Genomic DNA, 21,701 nt, shown 5'->3' on the forward strand with positions numbered 1-21,701 from the left:
TTTGCCCAAAATGTCCAACTGTTCCATTACCTATCTTATTTTCATAATAGTTAAAACTTTGGTAAATTCAAACGAAATGGGCCAGCAATGTGCAGGTGTAGGCATACAACATTAACTGTTATTAACTTATCTGTCACACCACTCACTACTGTCAATGTGTGCTACTGATCCGTGTCTCTCTGTGAGTGTGCATTCTGTCATCTGTTGTAATCAATCAAGACTGCTCGTCATGTCATACTGAACAATTTTATATTCTATTTAACTAACGCACCTTTAATTAGACAAAGATTTAGTCTCTCAGGAGCTCTCTTCTTTGTCTCATCCTGCTGTGACTCCTCAAACACCAAACTGCTGACTGTCAAACTCCTTTTATAGCCGACAAGAGCTTTTAACTGGCATTCAATCTGACAACACCTACATTGGATCAAGTTCATGTTCGCAGTTGTTATTCAATATACACAGATATCCATTTACACTGTGGAGTGAAAGCTGTTTTTCATGAAGTGTTTACTTTCTGTAGCCCACTTAGCGGCCAAGAGACATTTGGCACGCTGTAGTGTCAGTTATGTAATTGTCTTGTGTTTCATATGAGAGTTGAGAGATCAGAGTTGAAAGCTCAATAACGGGGAATTTCGTAATATTTCTTTCTGTCTGTGCCATCATAACGTCTTCTTTCATGACTCTGAAGTAAAAATAATAAAAAACACACTCTAGGATTTGTCAGTATGAGGCTTGATGAGAATTTCCTTCCTCAAAGATGAACCCTGAGGCCATAATACTCCCAGGTTGCATGCGTGAAAGAGGTATAAGTCTCTAAAATCCTACCAGATCATTCATTGTAAGTCACCGTGGATAAAGACATTAGCTAAGACCCTAAAAATGTGATATAAAACAGGAATGACTGAAGAAGTAGCTCCTTTAACGCAGGGAGAGGATCGACTTGTTTTAACAGAGACTTGTGTAAATGCTTCTGTTGTTCCACCCTGTAAGTTTTAGTTTTGTCGGCTAAATGAATGATGACAATCTCTTTCTCACTACGCTCAGGCTTGTATTATTTGGAGGGACTGTAACAGGGCTTGCAGTGAGTAAAACAGACATTACAGTGTAAGGCGGGGAGCTGACAGAGAGTGACGGCGCACCATTGTCAGAGTTGACTGACACTCACGGACTCACCATGCATCACCACTGCTTTAATGTGGCGTGCTGCCGCTGAATGGCTCAGTTCCGTTCGATCACAGCGCACTAATATAGCAATTAAAGATCAAGGCCTGTTTTGTGAAATATTTAGTGTTCGTACATCATTCAACCCTGGTCTCTCTGGGCCTTTGACTTGGCTGCTGCAGGGAGGTTTTAATTAATCAGATTAGCACAAAATAATTGCAACACAAACAACATGGGGCCTTCGGGGGGCCTGAGAGCCTGAGATCACTGGGCGGTTGCCCACTATTGCCTATAGCATATTGGTTATTAGTACATCTACATAATGGCTTGGTAAACATTATTTATTTTATTTTTTATTTTTTTATGATTTCCTATAGCAAAGTTTGTGAGAGCAAGTTTAAATGTTGTCTATTCCAATAAATTAGCTGTTCCGAGGTATTGTGCAGTTGTTAGTCTCAACCAGGGGTGTCAAACTCAATTTCATCCGCTGCCACATCAACATTATGGCTGCCCTCAGTGGGCCAGTTGTAAATGTAAAACTAGATAAATGTATCTGCTTGTTATCGTATTACGTAAAGAATAAGCTCTCTGACTCACTCTGCGACACTGTTTCTTGACAAGCCTGTTTCTGGTCAGGGCACACTTGTTCACCTATGTATAATTTTCTTGGTACATTTATGCAAGAAAATGACTTTGATACTATTACATTTAAAAGCTCATACTTACATACTACTACATTTTTAACCAGCTAGTTTCCTGTGGGTGACTTTCTCTTTAAAGGTGCAACATGTAAACATTTTAGTTTGAAATCATCAACAGAATGTTTCGGAAATAAAAATGTTGATGTCAAAGACGTCTTTGTGTTCTGTTGCAGAGATATCTAGTGAAGTTAGCATGCTAACCACCTAGCCCCGGGCATTAAAACCTCTTTCTTCAAGGAGCTAGCCATGTAAACACCAACATTCCCCCTGTATTCTGGCTAGCTTCATGGCAAACTGAGCTAACTGCACTAACAGTAGCTGCAGCTATGGATGAATAAACAGAAAACAGTTAGCAGCAGTTAGCAGTTACTCTGGCGATGTGCTGCCCCTAATTGTTGGGAGTATATAAACTCAACAGGTGGCAAATTCTTACATACTGTGCCTTTAACCAAACTAAAATTTTAACATGAAGTATCCGCTTTTACTCAAGTATGACTTTTGGGTACATTTACAACAGTTGCAAGTTACTTCATGTCACTACGTATATTTATTTCTGAGCGTTATTTAACTTCCATGATAGATCCAGAACCGTCCCAGCCCCCCTTATATTCTAACACAATTTTCACATCCTCTCACAGGCTGACACGCACACACACTCAGACTCAAATAGTATCCCATCTAGTGCTGCTAAATTAACAGCGTTTGAATGTGTGGGTTCATGTGTTAAGGTATGAGCCATCCCTGACACAAATAGTAGCATGCTGGAGCTGCTGATGGAAATGGAAATGCGGAGTTCTGGCTCTGCCTTTCTCTCTCTAACATCATGTGGTGCCCGTGCTGTGCCGGGGTTGCAGAGGGGAGATGTGAGGGTCGTCAAGCTGCTTCCAGTTTTTGACATTTCTTCTTTATTTCTTCTCTCTCCCTTCCTCTCTGAATGGCGAGGTGAGCTCTCTCTCTCTGTATTCTGTGCCCCGGTGCGACTGATGATCAGACGTGGGCATGGGAAAGCGAGGCTGTGGCCTTGCACGACGGGGGCTCTCACCTCCTTCCTCCCTCCTCATCCTCCTCCCACCTCCTTCTCTCCCTTCCAGGATAGTGATAAGAGTTGTATGAAAGACCTTCCTTTCTGCCGGTGGTGGGAACTCGGAGATAAGGTGGGCGGTGGGGGGCGGCTTCTGGGCCTTCTCCAAGGAACAGGAAGTTCCCAGACTCCTCTAATACCGCTGTACAGAGGGGATGAAGGTTGCAGGGTGTGTGTTTGTGTGTGCGTTTGACGGTTCATCTTAGCTCGTGGCACTTTTCTCATGCGACATTATCACTCCTCGCTCAAGTTTTCATCAAACAAAATCGTGCTTCCCAAAAAACATACCACAGATCTACTCTGTCTGAGAAGAGTAGCACAACAACACCTACTATCCGATAAAGGTTAAGCAAAACAGCGGTCGTGCTGACCCTGCGCAGAGCAAACTGCCTCGGCCTTGACTCGCTGTCTCGCTGTAACTTTTGTTTTTCCTTGAAGGAGCACTCAAATGTTTTATGGAAGAAAAATAGACCGATAATTCGGATACATTTTCCTCAAGTCATGGGGGCAGTCAAAGTAATTACTCAAGTCAGAGTGAGGGATAAATCATCAAGATTTATCATATCATAAATCATCAAGATGTATCCCTCGCAGATTTGTCCTTGAATAATACCGGGTTAGTGGCTGTTGGAAGCTAAAAACTTGGCAGTGATCCCGTTTTTGGTCTTATTAACAAAAATACAGAGTCTGTCATGGGAGGCTACTCATTAATCTTATCTCTTATCTCAAGAAAACTCAAGTTACGGAACATAAACGTCAGCACAATTAGCCATGAAGCTAAAGCGCGCAGGTATTTTCCACCTCCGTGCTCACGTCCCCCCACTCGAATACAAAACTCAACTTTATTCCTCCAGCTGTACCTCTGTTTTCCCAAGGTTGTTGTCTGTGTTAAGGGGAGGGTAATGAGCTGTCAATCAAGTGACCGGGGGTTTGATTCATGGGTAGCTTCCAGGGAGGACAGAGTTACTGCTCCAGTGGAACCTGAGCGCCGACGACAGCTGATGCTTGCAGAAAAAGAAACAAACAGGCACATTTGCATCGCTGTAGTGTTTTTTTTTTTTCTTTTCCGAGCTGCCATCACCTATTCAGTTTGACAGAAAATATGATTATCTCCCTTCCCCCCATGTGGTTTACGGTAGGAGAGGAAGGTGTGTGTGTGTGTGTGTGTGTGTGTGTGTGTGTGTGTGGGTGGTTAGGTAGCTGCTCGTTGAAGGAGTCTGTGGTCGTCTTTGTGCCCCTCTCTCCGCTGGATGCACCTTGTGTGTCCCTGACACTTTCTCTCATTATTAGATACACGGCTTCCTGCTGAGGAGGCCAGGTGTTGCTGGGGCTGTCATACAATACACCCCCCAATCAAGATGCCTCATGCACACACACACACACACACACACATACAGTAGAGCAGTAGTAGGTGGTTCTTGGAGAGGACAGATGTGATATATTTATCAGCCCATCACTACGACACAGAGGAGGTGTCAGATTGTGGTCTGGAGATGTGGAACCTGAACTTCAAGAGCCACTTTTCAGCTAATAGCCGTCCAGTCTGTGTGAAGTATCAAGATGATGAGGACAGGTGTTAAGGGGAGGAGGGTGTGTGAGGCGTTAAAACAATATTCCTGTCTTCACCAGAAAATGTGTTCTTGACCTCAGGGAAAAAAAGACACAGATAGATGAAATATGAAATTAAATGACCCTTAATCAATTTCAGCTAATAAAAAGTAAAAGCAGGATTGATTTGGTTTTGATTAATGAACCTAGAAAACACACAAACCCAGGGGGATAACATGTTGAGGTGAGAACATTGATTTCCAAGATTTTACGTGAAAATGAATGCACATAAATAAAACCAAAAAAGATTAAAAGCCCTGTTAAAATTATGTTAATAACCTGCCACCTCACTCGGTAAATAATCTCGAACCTGACCTCTAGAAGACCCTCTTGTTTTTAACAATTTCATATTCAGTGACCGGCTGCTCCAGTGCAGCACCAGTTTAAAAGTGAGCCTCTTGATAAATTATTTACTGAAGGCATTTACATGAACACCTGATGGACTATTGTTACCTGTGGACGACCAGGAGCATGATGGAGCTTCTGTTGTGTCTATGCTGAGCTGTACAGGCAGCCGTTCGAAATTCATCACGAGACTGATTCATTACATACAAAATAATGTTATCTTTGTTTCACTCCTGTATTAGGCAGGAGAGTGTAGTCAAAAGACACTAAATAAACAGGAATATCAAACTTTATTAATCATATTAACTTAAATTATCTGACATTCTAACAATAGAGTGACTATCTAACATTATTCTTATACCCAACAGGAGTAATAATCCAAAAGCCATTCAATGTATTTGCGTTCAGTAATTAACACTTTATATATCAGTGTTATTGGTAGCGGCGGAGTCCGCCATTCCCGTACTGGATTCAAATTTCCCACTTGAGCATGAGAGATTCACAGGAAATCATTTTATCTAATTGATATCAGTCTTTCCATTAACTGTTCACTCTCATAACACTGCATCAGAGCTGTATTAAGCTGATGCGAGACTTTTCCCATTATTGCCATTTGCCTTCTGTCTCACCTGCCTCCACTCTGCACACTGCAGTCCTGCATCATTTTAGTTGTTTTTGTTTGTTTGTTTGTTTGTTTGTTTTTACCTTTTTTCAGTTATTTTACTGTGAGCTATTAATTTACAACTAATGAGGGGGCGTTCGGGTCACATTTATTCATTGAGCATAGGCCGTTTGCTGATATCCAAGAAACTATCCCTCTTTTTCACAGCCTAATGTTGGCAGGTATGTACGAGAACAGTGAGCTGTTAAATGAAGACAGTTTGAAACACTGTCGCAATCGTGCTCAACTTCTTAATTTAAGCACCTTCTCAATCACCATTTGCTATAGGATTAAACTGCACCTGCTGTGCCCAAGGTAACAACTTTAAATGCATATAGGCTGTCAAAAAAATAAAATAAAATCAGGATCCTAAGTGGAAGAAACTAATGTGCCTTTAGGTTATGCAAATATAATTGCAAATTTATATTTCTTGCAACTGTGCCATTTGTGCTAAAAGAGGATAAGGAGCACTTTGTGTGCCTCGTGGACTCATTTCAGTAAAACTCAGGAAGAGTGCGCACTGCATTGCATAACCCTGACCCTCTGGGATGCTCTTCAGTGTGAAGCCATTGTGGATGAATTTTTATGATTTATAAATAACAGCAGCACAGGAGGAGATTTGATCATAATAACCAGCCGGCACAAGTGAAGGATCTTATGCCATTTATTCCAAAGCCTTCACAGGAGGATGAGTTCAAACATCTCCAGCGGTCCCTGTGGAGAATAAACAGCTTAAACCAGAAGAGGTAGAGTCATACTCTTCCCACTGAAGTAGCTCTCCGTATTTCAATTAAAAAGTGCGTATTCTCATCTTCAGCACTGATACTATCTACGACTTGCTTTTGTCACCCATCTTCATTAACTTTCTTTTCAAGTCATTTCCCACCAAGGTGAGGGTTAATTCATCATTCATTCAATTAATTCAAATTGAGGCCTAAAATCTGAGTTTATAATTGTGGGGCATTAATTATCTCCTAATAATCTCTTATTCATTAACAGATTGAATAGTACGGCCGCTCCGTCCCAAAAAGCCTTTTTCATACTGAAATCTTGAATATCTCCTCTCTAATTAAAAAGGTGGTCTTTGGAGGGAACATTCAAATAGACAAAATCTCTCTAAAAATAGTCATTATAGGTTACACAAGTGACTTTTCAGCATATTCCCTGCCACCACGAGGATAAAATCTGTGGTCAGTGCTCCTCAGAGAGTGAGGAAGGAAGATGGCAAATGTGACGAAACATAACGTGAATAAAACTTTAAAAGATTACGTCGTCCGTGAACATTTCTGAATGAGTTAGTTCAGATGGATGTTCATCTACAGTGGTGGTTGTCTGGCAACGAAAACAACAACTGCCATGATTGCATATTAACCTTGTCAAAATTCAAACTCGTGTTTTGTTTTGACGGAGGCAGAAATGACATGCTGTGCGTGTGAAACCAACAGCTTACCTACATGGTACAAATGTCCACTAATTCATCTTTTAATGTTGGGGCTCTGTCTAAACAACCTTGGTAGGGGCAAGAATGACTTATGATTTAAAATTCTGGGACAACACCTTCACACTCCCGACTCATCAAATACAGCAGCTTGGTCAGTGGCCTTATACTTCAAACTATGATGCTCTACTTACCTCTCTAGCATCAGTTTTGCATCTGAAGGGCTCCATGGTGAAGTTAGCAGTAACACGATAAGCGGTAAGTTAGACTTTCAAAATTAAGCTTGCTTAATTGATCACATTCTAGTTCATACTGTGATTTTTTTTTACTGTACTAACTTTGTTAAATGGTCAAAGTTGTCAATGGTTAGCTTCAGGCTCTACTTGGTTAGATTGAGGCTAAAGATCGTATTAAAATAACTAATTCAGTCTCGTAAATTAAGTGTTAGAAATCACGGAAGTCATGTTACTTAAGAGATGAATGTTACCTAAGTATGTTGCTCGCATAATGTCAGTTAAGTCATTTAGGTATGCTTTAACTATTTATATTACATTACATAACTTAAAAAGAAATCACTGTGAACTCTTAGTCGCGGAACAGGATGCAAATCCTGATAGTCCCAACCACCCCCTGACTCTGACTGTTCTCACTCTTTATATAACCGTGCTTTAGGAGTGACTAGCATCAAACTTTGAAGCATAAGGCCACTGACCAGGCTGCTGTGTTTGACCCACTGGGAATCATAACTGACTGCCTGAGAAGACCATCATACGCATCGTTAAAAGTTCAACTAAAGAAACACATTTAAAAGTTTAACTGTATCTGAGCGGCAATTGTTTTATGATCTGAGTCAGCATTAGATCAGGAGCCTCAGACCGTTCCATCTAATCAAAACATCAAAGCAGAATAACTAGTCTGTCACAGAGGACAGGGCACTGAGCAGTGGTGTGATAAACAAACGTGTTTGGCCAGTGCCCTCCATGCCCATAAAGAGGAGCTGCCTCCCTGTACACATCCACGGGCCAGCAATTACAGCTGAGCCCAGCTACTTCCCTTTTTCTGCTCTGTGCCGAAGTCTGACAGGACAGAGGCAGAGAGAACAGGTAGTGGACAGCTGGCAGGAGGAAACAGCAGCAGAGTTGGGGTGAATCCACCTTTGTTTCAGTCGCACAGGGCAGGGACTTTCTGCAGAACTCATATTGATTTTTTTTTTGGAGGAAGAAAATGGCTAATCCAACTTATTGCCAAATAATTGAAAGTTTTGCTGCATTGTTAGAAATCTATGTTTACAAGATACAACCTATGAGGCAAAAAACACCTTTTTCTCTGTTATCTACTGACTGAGGAGGACACTTGACAGATATACGGCCCAAAGTGTCTGCTGATGCCACAGTTGATTGAATTTAAAGTGCTGTGAACACAGCCTCAACAACTAAAGTATATGTTTGTTTTAGACTCGCCTTACTGTTTTACAACCTGCCACAGTTTAGCAATTTTGAGACACTTAAACTCTTTCCTCGTGAGGACCGCGGAAGATTGGAGGGAGCAAGTGTGAAATTGTAAATTGCGACAGCTGGGTTTGATGTCGCATTCCACAGAAGAGAAAGTCATAATCTTGGACTCAGACTTCTTTACCTTCACAGAGCCAGGCTTCGCCTATAAATAATCCTTGCACTCATTCGCTGAGGCTGCTCGCTGCCTTGCGAGCGAAAAACAGCTGCGAGGAGAAGCAGTTCTCTCCCCCCCTTTCCTTCTTTGTTTCTCTTTAATTGACTTTTTAACAAGGCGATGTTCAAGCTGACCAGCTACACCCCTTCATTCCCAACCACCACTCACACACATATACACTCCTCTTATTGGCTGAGGTGGGAAACTCATTAAAAGTGTTTGTATATGTGTGTGTGCAAAATGCACCCAATTTCTGAATCAATGAGGTATGTGCAGAGCAGCATAAATGAACAACATGTTTATATGCATGATAATGCCGACCCCTCGGATTCTGTTAGAGGAGGTCGAACTGCATAATGCGGGAGGAAAACACCCTCTTGGGTGGATTTAGAGCAAATTATTTCACACCATTGTCATAAAGAGCGAGTGAGAACCTGCACCAGGAGCATCATTTGGAGCGGTAATCTACCAAACACTGGGTGGTCAGAGCAGTACATTTTATTGACTGGGTGTAGACTGAATCACTAATTCAGGAAGTAGAAAATAAACACTGAAGTTCACTTAAAAATGAAAATCAAGTCATTATCTACTCAGTAATAGAGGTTATAAAACACTCAAGATGTGGACACTTGCAGTGGTATTGAAGATGACGGCTGAGTTGTCTCTGATGAGCTCAAGCTGGGAACTGGATATGATGGACTGGGGGTGAAACGGGGTGAAGGAGGGTCACAACGAAGTCACACTGAAATGACGGCTGACAGCAGCAGAGAGAATAGATTTAAGGTTTGACAGAAGCGACGTGACTGGCTCATAGACACTGTAGCAAAATCTGGTTGGTTTAACTTAAAGAAGAAAAGGTACATTGTTAAGAAGAAGTAGAGCAAGCGAGAGAAAGAGTACTGTGAATGAAAGAGCGCAAAGATCTTCCTGGTCTTCATGTCATCTGCTGAAGCAAGTCAACTTCAATGTTGGCGTGAAAGTTAATTGCTGACCTTGGGAGAGTAACTGGATCTGACAAACGGTCATGACAATGGAGCAATGACACTCTCCTTCCTCTGAGGAAGTCCGTGAGATGTGGTTGAAAGCCCAATTAAAAGCTTTTTAATGGGTTTTAGTCATTTTTTTATTTTTAAAATTAGACGTAATTATACTATTTTCAAAAGTCAAGATTCTAGATCAGCAATCAGCCTCATTGTTTCTCATTTCAGGAAATTGTTTCCAGAAATGTATCGAAACTAGTTGATTCCTGATTGATAACTGTATGAAATTAGAACAATAATAATAATAATAATAGATACAACAGATCTCAAAAGCAGAATATATTCTTTAAATCTATGATGTCATATCTCAAAATGGCAAACAGATACAAAGACAATATTTCAATGTAAATGTGGACAGGGCTTTGGGGGTCCAACACCTGGTGGCACTCCAACATTTTTGATTGAAAAAATGTCGGTCCACCATCATGGACACCATGCAGGGAAAGGTTTAGGTTTTATACCTCAATTATAGACAGAAAAGACAAGGGGCTAAAGTTTAATTCCCCAGAAAAGAACTGTTTCTTACCTGAAAAGCCTTTACTTACTGAAGCTTCTACCTTCGCTTTATGCCAACCAATACACACAACTGAGCTCTGCAGCACTTGCAGCACCTATAACATCTTATAGAGCCAGAATCTGCAACTTTACACATCAGCCGCTCTGAGTGGCATCAACAGATAAAAGTGTGAAAACTGTTTGAACTTCAATCCCCCCCAAAATCCTGCAGTGTAACATCAGTAAACTGCACAGAACACAGGCTGGCTGCTCGGTGGCACTTTACGATACCAAATGATCCCGAAGGGACCGAGGAGCCGAAGGTCTTACATCGTCAAGTCCGGCTGTCTGTAGATGGATCACTCGCTCACCGCTGTTAAGCAGACAGTTTCTATTTCACTGTGAAGATTTAGTAATTCTTCTCCGGCAGGCAGAGATGATTTCACACCAGTCACCACACCTGACACCAGAATTTAATTTTGGCAAATACCATAAATGCGCGCCACCCACAGAGGGGCTGATGGGAGTCTCTTTCTCTGCCGCTGCTCCACTTTCTGGTGCAGTCTGATAAGACAGGGGTAACTATCTCGCCTCATGCAGGTTTCATTAAGTGGCAATTGCTGTGCCGTATTCAAATAATTGCGAGCTTTTATGACGCTAAACCTGCACGGTTAAAATGACCTCCTCTCCCTTATGTTATTTCTCGAGTAATATTTGATACATTAGGGTAAAACTTGTGCTGGGAACAAGTGCAACTGCTGATGTGCTAAATATGTAAGAGCATACTTAATCTAATAATTCTGAAACAGATGCCAGTGTTCAAAATAAAAACATCATTTTGGGGGATCAGTGATGCTGAGAGGTTGTTTATTCCCCTTCCTGTCCTTCCTGTTTGGCTTATTTACCTGTTTTAGCCGCCACGAGGCTGGTGGATTAGAAACTACCCCGAGGGGGAGGTTGTTCACTTTGCAGAGGACTTCAGGGGGACTGAGCTGATGTTATCGTTCCCTCTGAAGTCGGTCCTATCTCTTTGAACACACTTTATCTTCACATCTTTGTGCTCGCCTGCAAATGGAGCAACACACAGGGGCTCCTTTGAAATGAATTAGCAATAGGAAGGTGCCCGAGTCACTTGTGAAGCATACTTAATTTGTATAACATAAATTAACGTTCTAAAAATAAGAACCTCGTCCAACCTTTTAGCGGGCTCATGGAGAGCATGAAACGATGAAAACGCAGACAGTGATGAGGGACGACGTTGAAAAATTAGCGGAGTCAAAATGTCACCTTCCCCCCTGAAGTGCAGCCAAGCAGCCATTAGAAAAATAACAGAAAAAGAAAGATGAATGAACAGAAGAGAGGAGCTTGGGATCCCAGCTGACGGAGAGCACAGAAAGACTGACAGACTTCAAGGGGGCTCGGAGAGACCTTCTTGCTTTTGTCTGGTCCCTCTTGCCCCTTTCTGCTAGGGCAGGAAATAGCAATTGTGTGACACTGGGCTCCTGTGGGCCCCGGCTGCTACAAGCCAGCAGTGAAATGCGATTCTCTCTGCCAAGGGTGTGCACTCCGACTGTTGTTGTTGTTTGGCTGCGGAGGAATCAGAGCGGGGACTCAGGGCGCTACACCCAAAGGAGAGTAGATTTCATATTCCAGAGTGAAATGCCTTCTGGCACTCTTCCGCCAGCCCTTGATTTGAATAGACAAGAGCTGCTGGGGAGGATTGAGGGATAAAAGAGGCTGAGGGAGAGAAGTGACTGGAGCCTCAAGAACAGACACAAAGTCTATATGCTGTATCAGCAGTCAGACATATGGAGAACCGGGGCGCCGAGTGTGAAGTGACACTAAAAAAGAGGATGCATGTCTTGTTAGGTCTCAGCTGGAGAACACCACAAATGTAAGGTTGTTGAGTTTGTTTATGCCTTTGAGTTTGTTGGTGCAGAGCAGTTGTTCCCGACCTTTTCCGGCTTGTGTCTCTTTACAGAGTTGCAGTGTGGAAGGTCATGTTTGTTTCTGTAATTCTGCATCCTCACTTCGGAATGCTATTTTTAATGATCCTCAAAGTTACTTAAAGGAACAGTTCACCCCAAAATGAAAATGCAGTCACTATCTACTCAACCGCATGCTGATGAAAAGTCAAGTGAGGGTTCATAGTCCACAAAACATTTCCGGAAAGCAGAGTTTCAGCATCCTCGGGACTGAAAAACAACTGAACCGTAGCTGCCAGGCTAAAAGTGCACACACCCTGTCTCAAGAGGTTGCACAAGCTCATATAGATGCATTTAAGGGTTGTTTTTACTGTTGTTTTTTTTAAATATATTTTATAACAAGTTCCCATCTACTGCAGTTGTTAAGGAGAATGCTGCAGCTTCACCCAACTTTCCATCGGCATTAGGGTGAGTAGATAAAGACAGCATTTTGATTTTTGGGCGAACTTATCCTTTAACATAGAAACATGGCTCCTTCCCGTGATAATGTAATAATACACTACGTTTATGTTATTGCCAACAGTTTAAATTATTTCTGCTGAATTTCTGACTAGTCATGTTTTATTCATCCATTTGACAGGGTGGGCTGCTCTCCAAATATTACAGCACTCATGAGCCTTGGCGGCTGTTGCTATGGAGAACAAGTAAGTCAGCAGAGCAAAGCAGTAGCAAATTTATAATATTCATAATGTTTTGTTTAGAACAAAACACAGAAGGTTAGTTGCCAAACCATCCAAAATTGACCCAGACAAGAGCCCTCAAGAGGTGAATTTATTTGATTTAGCATTTAATTACATTTTACGCTCAGAGGTTGGATGTTGGTAGTCAAAGTTAACTTATCACCTAACATTTCCACATACACAGACTGCCTTTGACTTCCCTTCAATCAAAGAACCTGATATTTTCCTCGAGATCCATGGCCACCCAAGCTGTAGAAATGCTCTAAGTCACCTCAGATTGCCTATGGAGGAAATGTACTTTTGATCCCCATCAGTACCGACTTATCAGCCCTCATCAGACGGCATATGAGCGGCGAGCAATTTGACCAAAGACTGCTATCGCCTGAAATTTCTTTTACAGCCCTGATTCCAAAAAAGTTCAACAAAAATAGTATATATGGATATGAAATGGGCGTCTGTGAAAGGCTCAGTCCTTCACAAGCAAAGATGGGCCGAGGTTCAGCATTTTGTGAAACACATGATTGTTTAAAGGATATTAGTACGTGTGCTCAGGGACACTTTGTAAAGCCGTTGTTGTAAAACAAAGTTTGTTTGCTAATGAGTGCATTCTGATTTGATTATGAGCTGTATTTCACACCCGCATTTGAGAAAAGTCAAGAAAGATAAAAACATTTTCTTAAACGGTGCACTCTTTGAGGAATAATTAATCATCAGAGAAAGGTGATTGTTGTTTTTTTTGCCTAAACGAACAAATAAACAAACTCTCTTCGTTTTCATGACTGAATAAACTGAATAAATAAAGTGACCTTACTTTGTTTATATTTGGTGGACCCTGCCACTTTTCTAGCTTCAAACGGTGTTCTGGGACATTATTTTCCTCTGAGAACAGCTTGTTTATTCAGTTATAGAAACTATAAATATGTCTTGAGTTTGTATTATTACCTCATTAATAATGTAACAATTAAAATCCTGAGTTTGAATTTCTTCTCCAAAACTACATAGTTCCCCTTTAATGACAATATGTCTCTTCCTCCCTTCCTCCTTACTTATCATCATCCTTCAATGGCTAGGATTGTTCCTGCGATCTCTCAGGGGTCCTGACCCATAGGTAGTCTGTTTATATTGACTGTTTGCACGAATGTTTGTTTGCACAATAAATGTGAAGGTTAGAGTGAGAAACTTGTTAGCGCGGTGTTTGTTAAGAGGAGCTCTGAAACGCTGCCCTGACTCTAGGTACTCTCTTTCCGGCAGCGCAGCGAAAGGTGCTTCATTCTGCCACCACTCACACATGCCTACACAGACAATTTTTACAATGAGCTCTATATTCGTAGCCCTGATCTCACCTCAGCTTTTTCATACCCTTTTCTCTTCATCGCCTCAAAGGATTAATCTGAAGCTTTTATAATGCAGCCGCAAACAAGCAGCCGTGTCTCTTTCTCCTCCCTTTGACCTGAATGCAGCTGCAGCAGCCTTCCTTCCCCTTTAGTAAAGACTGCCATGAGAGCACATCAAACACCCTCTGCCCTCTGCACCCGAGGCGATGAAAAATAAATCAACAAACAAATGAATAAGTAATCACAAAGGGAAAAAAACAAGGAGCCTTTAAATAATGTGGTGCGAATAACAGGTTTATCTGAACAGTTCTTATGTTTCTGAGCCTCTTGTGCTGATAATCCAAAGTATATTTTGGGAAACATGCCGGTTTTCCGGGTCCCTGATCTCATTAGATTTATGTTCATTGTTCATTTTTTCTGATCAACAAGATGTAAAAAGGATTCAGTGGGTTGTGTTTTTGTGCGCGGCATCGCTGTCTATATAAATCACCCCCCGCAGGCCTCTTGTATTTGAGCCAGTAACATGGAACTAAAAACACCCCGCTGCTGCTGGGTGATATCTTGGCAGCGAGAATTTGCACGAAAGTGATTTTTTTTATCCCGCAAAGGAGCCACCTTGATGTTTTGGAAATAGCTTCATAGCGGTGAGAGCTCAGAATCATCGTCCAGATGGTCACACCTGTGTGCACAGCTGTGTGGAATAGACGAATAAACAAAAAGACACGAGATTGCAATAAGGCTATCTTCGAACCACTGTATCATCATTAAAACTGTAAACCATTCAGTGTGTAATTAATCGCTTGTGGAGACGCCGCAGCGTTCCTGAATTAAAAGACACAACTCCTGCATCTTATTGAGCCGTAGTCCTTATTCGCTGACCCGTGCTGTTTATTGCTTACGTACACCTGCTGAGCCATGTCAGCTGACTCTTAATGTGCATTAGGCTCCACTTCTAATGTTGACACAGAGGTCATTAATTCACATCAAGGACACCTCCGTAATAGACTTGTATCACGCAAATACAGTGGCTGTTAGTTTGCAAACAGCTTAGCAAGCAGCCAGCGTTCCTCCAGCTTTGATTCAATGCTAAGTGCTTCATCAATCACAATCCCAGACAGATCATTAGAGGCTTCTAGGATGACAAGACCAGCCAAAACATCTACAGCAGATTGCTCCAGACCACCCCTCAAAACCTTTAATTACGCCCGAGGTTGGCAGTTATCAAAGACACGCGGTGATAAGTGGCTCACTCAATAGTAGCTATTAGTTAAAGCAACTTGTTAGTGTCAAGGGTTTTAAATGACTTGCCTTGCATTATAGCACAGTATGTCAGACACAAGGCAACATGTGCATGTCAAATTACTGTAGGCCACTGAGCAACCTCCTCACTACACAACACAGTGTTGTTTTTAACAACAGAGCTTTCATTCAGCTCTTCAGTCTGAGCTTCGTAGCAGACTTTGTAAACAGATAGTTGCTGGGCTGAATCCCCTGTCAATATGATTTTAAGTGAGGTACTTAAAGAAAGATGATGAAGATAATGCCGGCTTTACTTTAGATTAGCTGACAATACGAAACGAGATTGATATATCAGCTTGTTTTTAGGCATGCTGGCAACGTGGCTCTAGGGATGCCAGTGCCAGTTGTTATTAGTCCATTAATCTGAAATGGCGGTTGAATGGATTGCCATTAAAATGCGTAATTTATAGTCGCCAGAGGATGGAGACTTTTGACTTTGGCAATCCCCTGACCTTCCTTCAAGCAACACCACGCGGTTTATATTTCTAGTATTAAGTGGAATATCTTGACAGCTGTTAGTTGGTCACCATGAACCCTGCAGAACTTTAATTCTTCTGACATGTATCAACTTTTGTGATTCCCTAACTTTCAATTTACTGCCTTTATCGGGTCAAATAACTAAATCATATACTTTGGTTCAAGTACAGATGTATTTGTACATTATTTAGTGCTAATCAGCATTTATATAGGAGGACTGGATGCCAGATGCAAAGATGGTGCCCCATAGACTTTACAGTGTGATGATGTGATGGATATTTAAATCACTTTTCTCAGCTTGAGGGACGTTTTACAAATATAAAACCCATAAAACCTTGTCTGCAGTACTCGATGTCCTGTCAACATTTTTACAGATGTCTCTTTTATAATGCCTGATTTTAGCATGCTAAGCTAGCTAACTGAGCCAGCTTACATTACATTACATTACTCTGTGCAGACGCCTCTCGTCCAGGAGTGGTATTAGAGCAGGCCTAGACCACACTCTTTAACTGACAAAGGCCCAACATTTACCCATGAGCAAGCACTTGACAACAGTGGCAAGAAAGTGGCAGAAACCTCGGAGCAGACCCGGACTCAAGGTGGGCGGCCATCCGCCCTGACTGGTTTGGTAGAAAGAAAACACTTCTCACATGAAACAGCTCACAACACGGCCTGTGGATTATCTTGAACTGTGTAATGATTTGTCGAGAGAGACATTGCTGTTGAATTTCTCAAATGTATATTGTTGGCGCTTTAGCCGAGTACAATCCAGCTGGATAAACAGCACTAACAGTAAGATGCAAATTATGTATTTTAAATTGGAGCAAAATCTCTGTCGTGGTCTTGATATATAAACAGTAAGAACAACACATGGAAACATTTATTATGGCAATTTTATTTTATCATTTTATTCTCATCAACAAATCCCCCGAACAAACAAGAACCACAACACTGGATAATCCTACAAGAAAGCCTGTGCAGTCACGGCTTGACATACTGTATAAAAGCTTACTCCTTCAGATCTCTGTAAAGGAGTCATTTCGTTGCATTTGTAACGATGATGTGAGCTGTAGGGAATTTGCTGATAAAAATATCTTTATCCTTAAACAACCCATTGCTGACTGCAGATCCTCAGAGAACATTAGACAGCTACAGACGCACTATGCAGTGTGTGTGTGTGTGTGTGTGTGCGTGTACGCAAAACCGCATGCACACTCGGTCAACTTTGCCTCAAATAAATAAAGGCTACAAATGGGAATTTGTTCAGTGTGTACTTTCATATTGTAAGCAGAACATGCCCTTTTGTCCTTCCTGCCCACCTGCTTAATGGAAACACTGCTACAGCAATGTAACACCCCGGGAATGATTGGTAACATGCGTGTATGTGTGTGTGTGTGGCAGTGAAGCAAGGCTGCTTCACGCTGTTGGACAAACTGTTCTCTTCCTGATGAGCGGCTGGGTGATACGTACCATGGCAGACAGGCGTAGGCCAGGGTCAAGAGGTACCTGTCACAGGCCCTTCACCTGTGTGTGCACCGACAGAGGGGCTCCTAGAAAGAGCGCATCTGGACACAATCCTTCACAACGGTCCCTCATGGGTTACCCTGGAGTCCAAGTGCCCCCTGGTGAGCAGAAGGGAGAAAAGTCCCTGAGCGAGATGTGTTACGAGGGATTTGGCTCTGCCTTTGTCATCAAACAGAACTTGTGTACACACGTGCCAATTTTTGACTTTAATTATACTTTAAAGCCCCTGATCAGTCACGAACTACACTATTCATATAAATATTCAGCATATTTCTGTATAGCCCACAGCTATACACACCCCCACCCTCCCATGTTCTGTCCTGGATATGGATCCAATGTAGCATCAATGACTACTTGCCTCAGGAGAGTTATAGTGCTTATTCCAGCAGACAGAGCGGGGAGATCACATGAATATCAGATCCCAGTGGAGCTGTAGCTTTGGCTGCTGTTTAAAGCCTAATCAATGAAAGAAACATGACCCGCGTCTATCTGATGTGTGTTGCACGACAAAATGTTTCTGGGAAAACTGCACGCCAAGGATGATTCAGGAATGAGATAATAAATACGGGGGAAAAAACATTTGCACGGATACCGTAACATTTGTAAATGTTTAACAGCACTGTTAGGGCTATGATTTAATGACTACATTTAACACCTGTGCAAAGTGTTGAACAGAGCCACAACCAAACGTAACAGCAGCTCCCCGGATTTGAGTGTGCTGACTATGGAGATTTGACTGATTTAGCTGCAGGCACAGGCTACCTTCAATGTCCAAAGCCATTAGTGATTCCTGTACTACTAAAGCGCTGCTCCAGGGTACACATTTCCTTGCATTAATGTCTACTCTCCACCACAGCAAATCAAAGGCTTATTCTAATGCCTCTGCCTACCTTAGTATACTCTCTAAATAACACAGGTTAGCGGGCTCAGGGGCTTTTTGATGACCAGAATGAAATGAGACGGAGAGACAGAAACGTTCCACTTTTTCTGGTACATTTGAAAGCAGAACAATTTATTATCAAGAACAAGAATATCAAACAAGAGAGAGGAAAAAAAAGTTCATCAGTTTCACAAACTTGTTTTCGCTGCAATTTGATCACTTAAACGCTTCCAGCACAGAGAGAATGACTTATTAAGCTTGGAGTTTCTTCCATTTAATCTTATGCCTCTAGTTACAGTTTTTTTTTTCTCTTTTTTCTTTTTTACCCTATCGTGTGAATATAGAACTGCTCTGCTGAAACCAGAGATCACAACAGTAGTTATTAAGAGGCTATTCAGAGGGGTTTTTAAATCTCAGGTCTGTAAAGTGCTTCATGCCCTCTTTTTGACCTCGTCACAGACAAGGTAGTGGCTCCCTTGAGTCCGATTTGTGATCCGGGTTCCTTATTGCCAGTCGAAGGTACGTTTCACCAGCCTGAAGAAGGTTCGGTTGTGCTCCTGCAGGTAGGTGCGGAGCTGCTGGAGGACGGTGCTGTTGACAGCTGGGTGAGGACGTCCCTTAGACTCATGCAGACAGCGCTCTCGACCATCGCTTCGGATACAGTAGAACCCCTTGGTCTGGTTGAAGTAGAAGTTGGAGGAAACTATCCTTGGGGGCAAGTTGAGGAAGCGCTCTACTTTCTGAAGCTCTGGCAAGGGGTCACGGATGAGAGCATCCCCGTCTACGATGTGTATCTGTTCCAGGGGGAAGTGGCGCAGCCAGTTGCGCATATGAACGTCGTAGAGGCTCCTTTGAATGGCCTTGTACCGCATATTCAAAGCTCCATTGCGCACTAGCAGGTTCTCGATGGCTTGCACCGGCTTGTGGTTCTCCAGCCGGTTGAAGTACACCTGGGTGTAGTCGGAAATGACCCGCTCGGCTGGATCTCGCAAGATCAATAGCAGCTTTATGGACGAGTTCATGGCGCAGATGCGTTCTGGTGCGAGGGCTGAGGTGAAGTACCCTGGAGTTTTCTCCACTGTGATCTGATGTGGGTAAGAGTAGGGCATCAGCTCGCGGTACCACTCAAAGCCCTTGGCATAGTTCTCATCCCAGTCAAAGAAGTGCACCTCGGTGGCAGCAGCGGCAACCTCAGGGTGTATGTCTAGCATCTCCAGCAGCGCTCTTGTGCCCCCCTTGCGTACCCCAATGATGATACTATGAGGGGCTCTTTTACTAGTCCCTGGGGGTGGAGATGAGGGCACATCTTCAGAGACATTGGCTGGTAGTCCAGCATCAAGGTCCATGGGGTCCAACGTTATGCCAAACCCAGGCTGGACAAACTCAGACGGGGCAGCATACGTCTGGAGAACCAGAAGAAAGGCAGATGTCAGGAAACACGCCATGGTGATGGGATGAAGAGCGAGGTGGCCAAGAGAGAGAAGCAAGAAAAGGAGAGCGGTTTAGCTTCGGACACGATCTGTCTTTCTGAGCTCAGTGGTAACGAGAGCAGTCTTTGTCTGCCATTGAATTTGACCCGGAGGAGGAGGAGAAATCATCGGCAGTCCACAGCACATCTGTAGTGGAGAACAAAGAGAAAAAAGAAGAAAAGGCTTTCAGATTTCAGGCATATAAAGCAGAATGAATGTCTGTATTATACTGAAATGGCACTTTCCTCATTCTCCTGAAAAAGCAATCCAGCCATAAATACAATCCATGTCTGTTATGAGTGTATCATCTCAAAAGGATAATCTCAATTCATCTTTCTTTGAATCTCTTTTCATCTTCCCTCTTCCCATCTGCTTTCTCCTCTAACTCTATAAAGTCACTTCCAATTGATACTGTAATTTCTTCGGCTGAAAAACATTTAGCCAGACAGCTCGTTAGAAAATGTGTCGGAGATATGCAAGTGTGGCTCAAGGCCAGAAGACGAGGCCAGAGAGCTTTGTCTTCCTCTACCAGGTCAGAATCCACACCAGAATCAATACACTTAACATCTCCCCCCCGGAGCATCAAAATCAAGGCATTCGGAGACTTATAAAGATAAATTTATTGCAGGAAATCAGATGAGTTCCCACTTCTAGGTGACTTTGATTTCCTATACATGCCAAGAAAGATCAATACTAGGGCAATGAAATTCAGCAAACACAGGGAGAAGGATTTAGGGCATTAAATTAGACTTACAATATTGCTGAAGAGACGCTCAAAACCATGGGAAAAATGTACCGTCTCGTGTTTTTAACTCTTTAATATAACGGCTGTTTAAAGTTTTAATAATTGCCTTGTTTTCTTCAGAACTTGAAATCACATGCGCTAAAAATGTTTCTCAAGAAGCTGTGAGCTGAAATAGCAGAACAATTTTTGTAAATGTCACAGAATTAATTTAAAAACCACAAGTCTTTCTCCCGGTGAAGGCACCGGGAGAACAAGCTGAAAGAGTTGGTGCTCCTCTGTGTTAGTCAAAACAACAGGGCCGGGCTATGCAAACATCCAGATTCAACAGCAAAGGTCAGGGTAAGGTAATCTAAACAAACTAATATATCCCCTGCTTGGGAACAGACTGACACACACACACACACACATGGGTATGAAGTACTGCTCTGGATGCATACAGCAGATAGATTTAGTGTTCAACACATTTCTCTCTTATATTGTAGGCTGGAAATACATAACACATAATGTGAATACAGTTTCTTCTTAACATTTTCACCGTCTGTAGAGGGATTTTACTGTAACTACATCTTAAAGGTGCACTGCGTAGTTTTGGGGAATACATTTTAATCAGAAGAAAAAAAGATTTCATTGACTGATTGACCTGACTGACCTGAACAAACTAAATAAACAAACTCTCTTCGTTTTCACGACTGAATAAACCGAATAAACCATCTGACCTTAAAGGACAACACAATTTCACACTGTTTTACTTTGTTTATATTTGGCGGACCCTGCCACCTTCAAACAGCGTTCTGGGGACCTAATTTTCCTCTGAGAGCAGCTTGTTTACTCGGTTATGGGGAAAAAATCCTGAGTTTTAATTTATTCTCCAAAACGACGTGGTGCCGTTTGAAAGGGAAAGCAGTGAAGTATAAAAACGTTTGCTATCCAGTGGCTTTTGAAGTAGCAAAGAGGCGGCACTTTTCTGTAGATTTTGTCTTAGCAGTGTCTTCTGTACAACTTTTTTCACAATGAAAATTGTGAATTGAAAAAAGAAAAAAAGAAAGAGCTGTTCCGTTTCCTGAAGAAAGGCTGATGAAATATCTTCCTGAGGCATTTTCATCTTACCCA

The 21,701-nt window shown here is 42.2% G+C and overlaps 1 protein-coding gene across 1 annotated transcript in view; it reads right to left on the bottom strand.

Annotated features, from left to right (window-relative positions):
* Window positions 1–18,488: 18,488 nt before the first annotated feature.
* The window catches only part of hs3st1l1 (heparan sulfate (glucosamine) 3-O-sulfotransferase 1-like1), a 31,719-nt gene continuing 28,506 nt past the window's right edge, over window positions 18,489–21,701 (bottom strand). The window contains exon 2 of the mRNA XM_084374742.1: window positions 18,489–19,993. Within this exon, the coding sequence (XP_084230868.1) occupies window positions 18,881–19,822 (942 nt within the window). The 5' untranslated portion in view covers window positions 19,823–19,993 and the 3' untranslated portion in view covers window positions 18,489–18,880. The remainder of the gene's footprint in view (window positions 19,994–21,701) is intronic.

The sequence above is a fragment of the Pagrus pagrus genome (assembly GCF_965226575.1).
Source record: "Pagrus pagrus genome assembly, chromosome: 15".
Lineage (NCBI taxonomy): Eukaryota > Metazoa > Chordata > Actinopteri > Spariformes > Sparidae > Pagrus > Pagrus pagrus.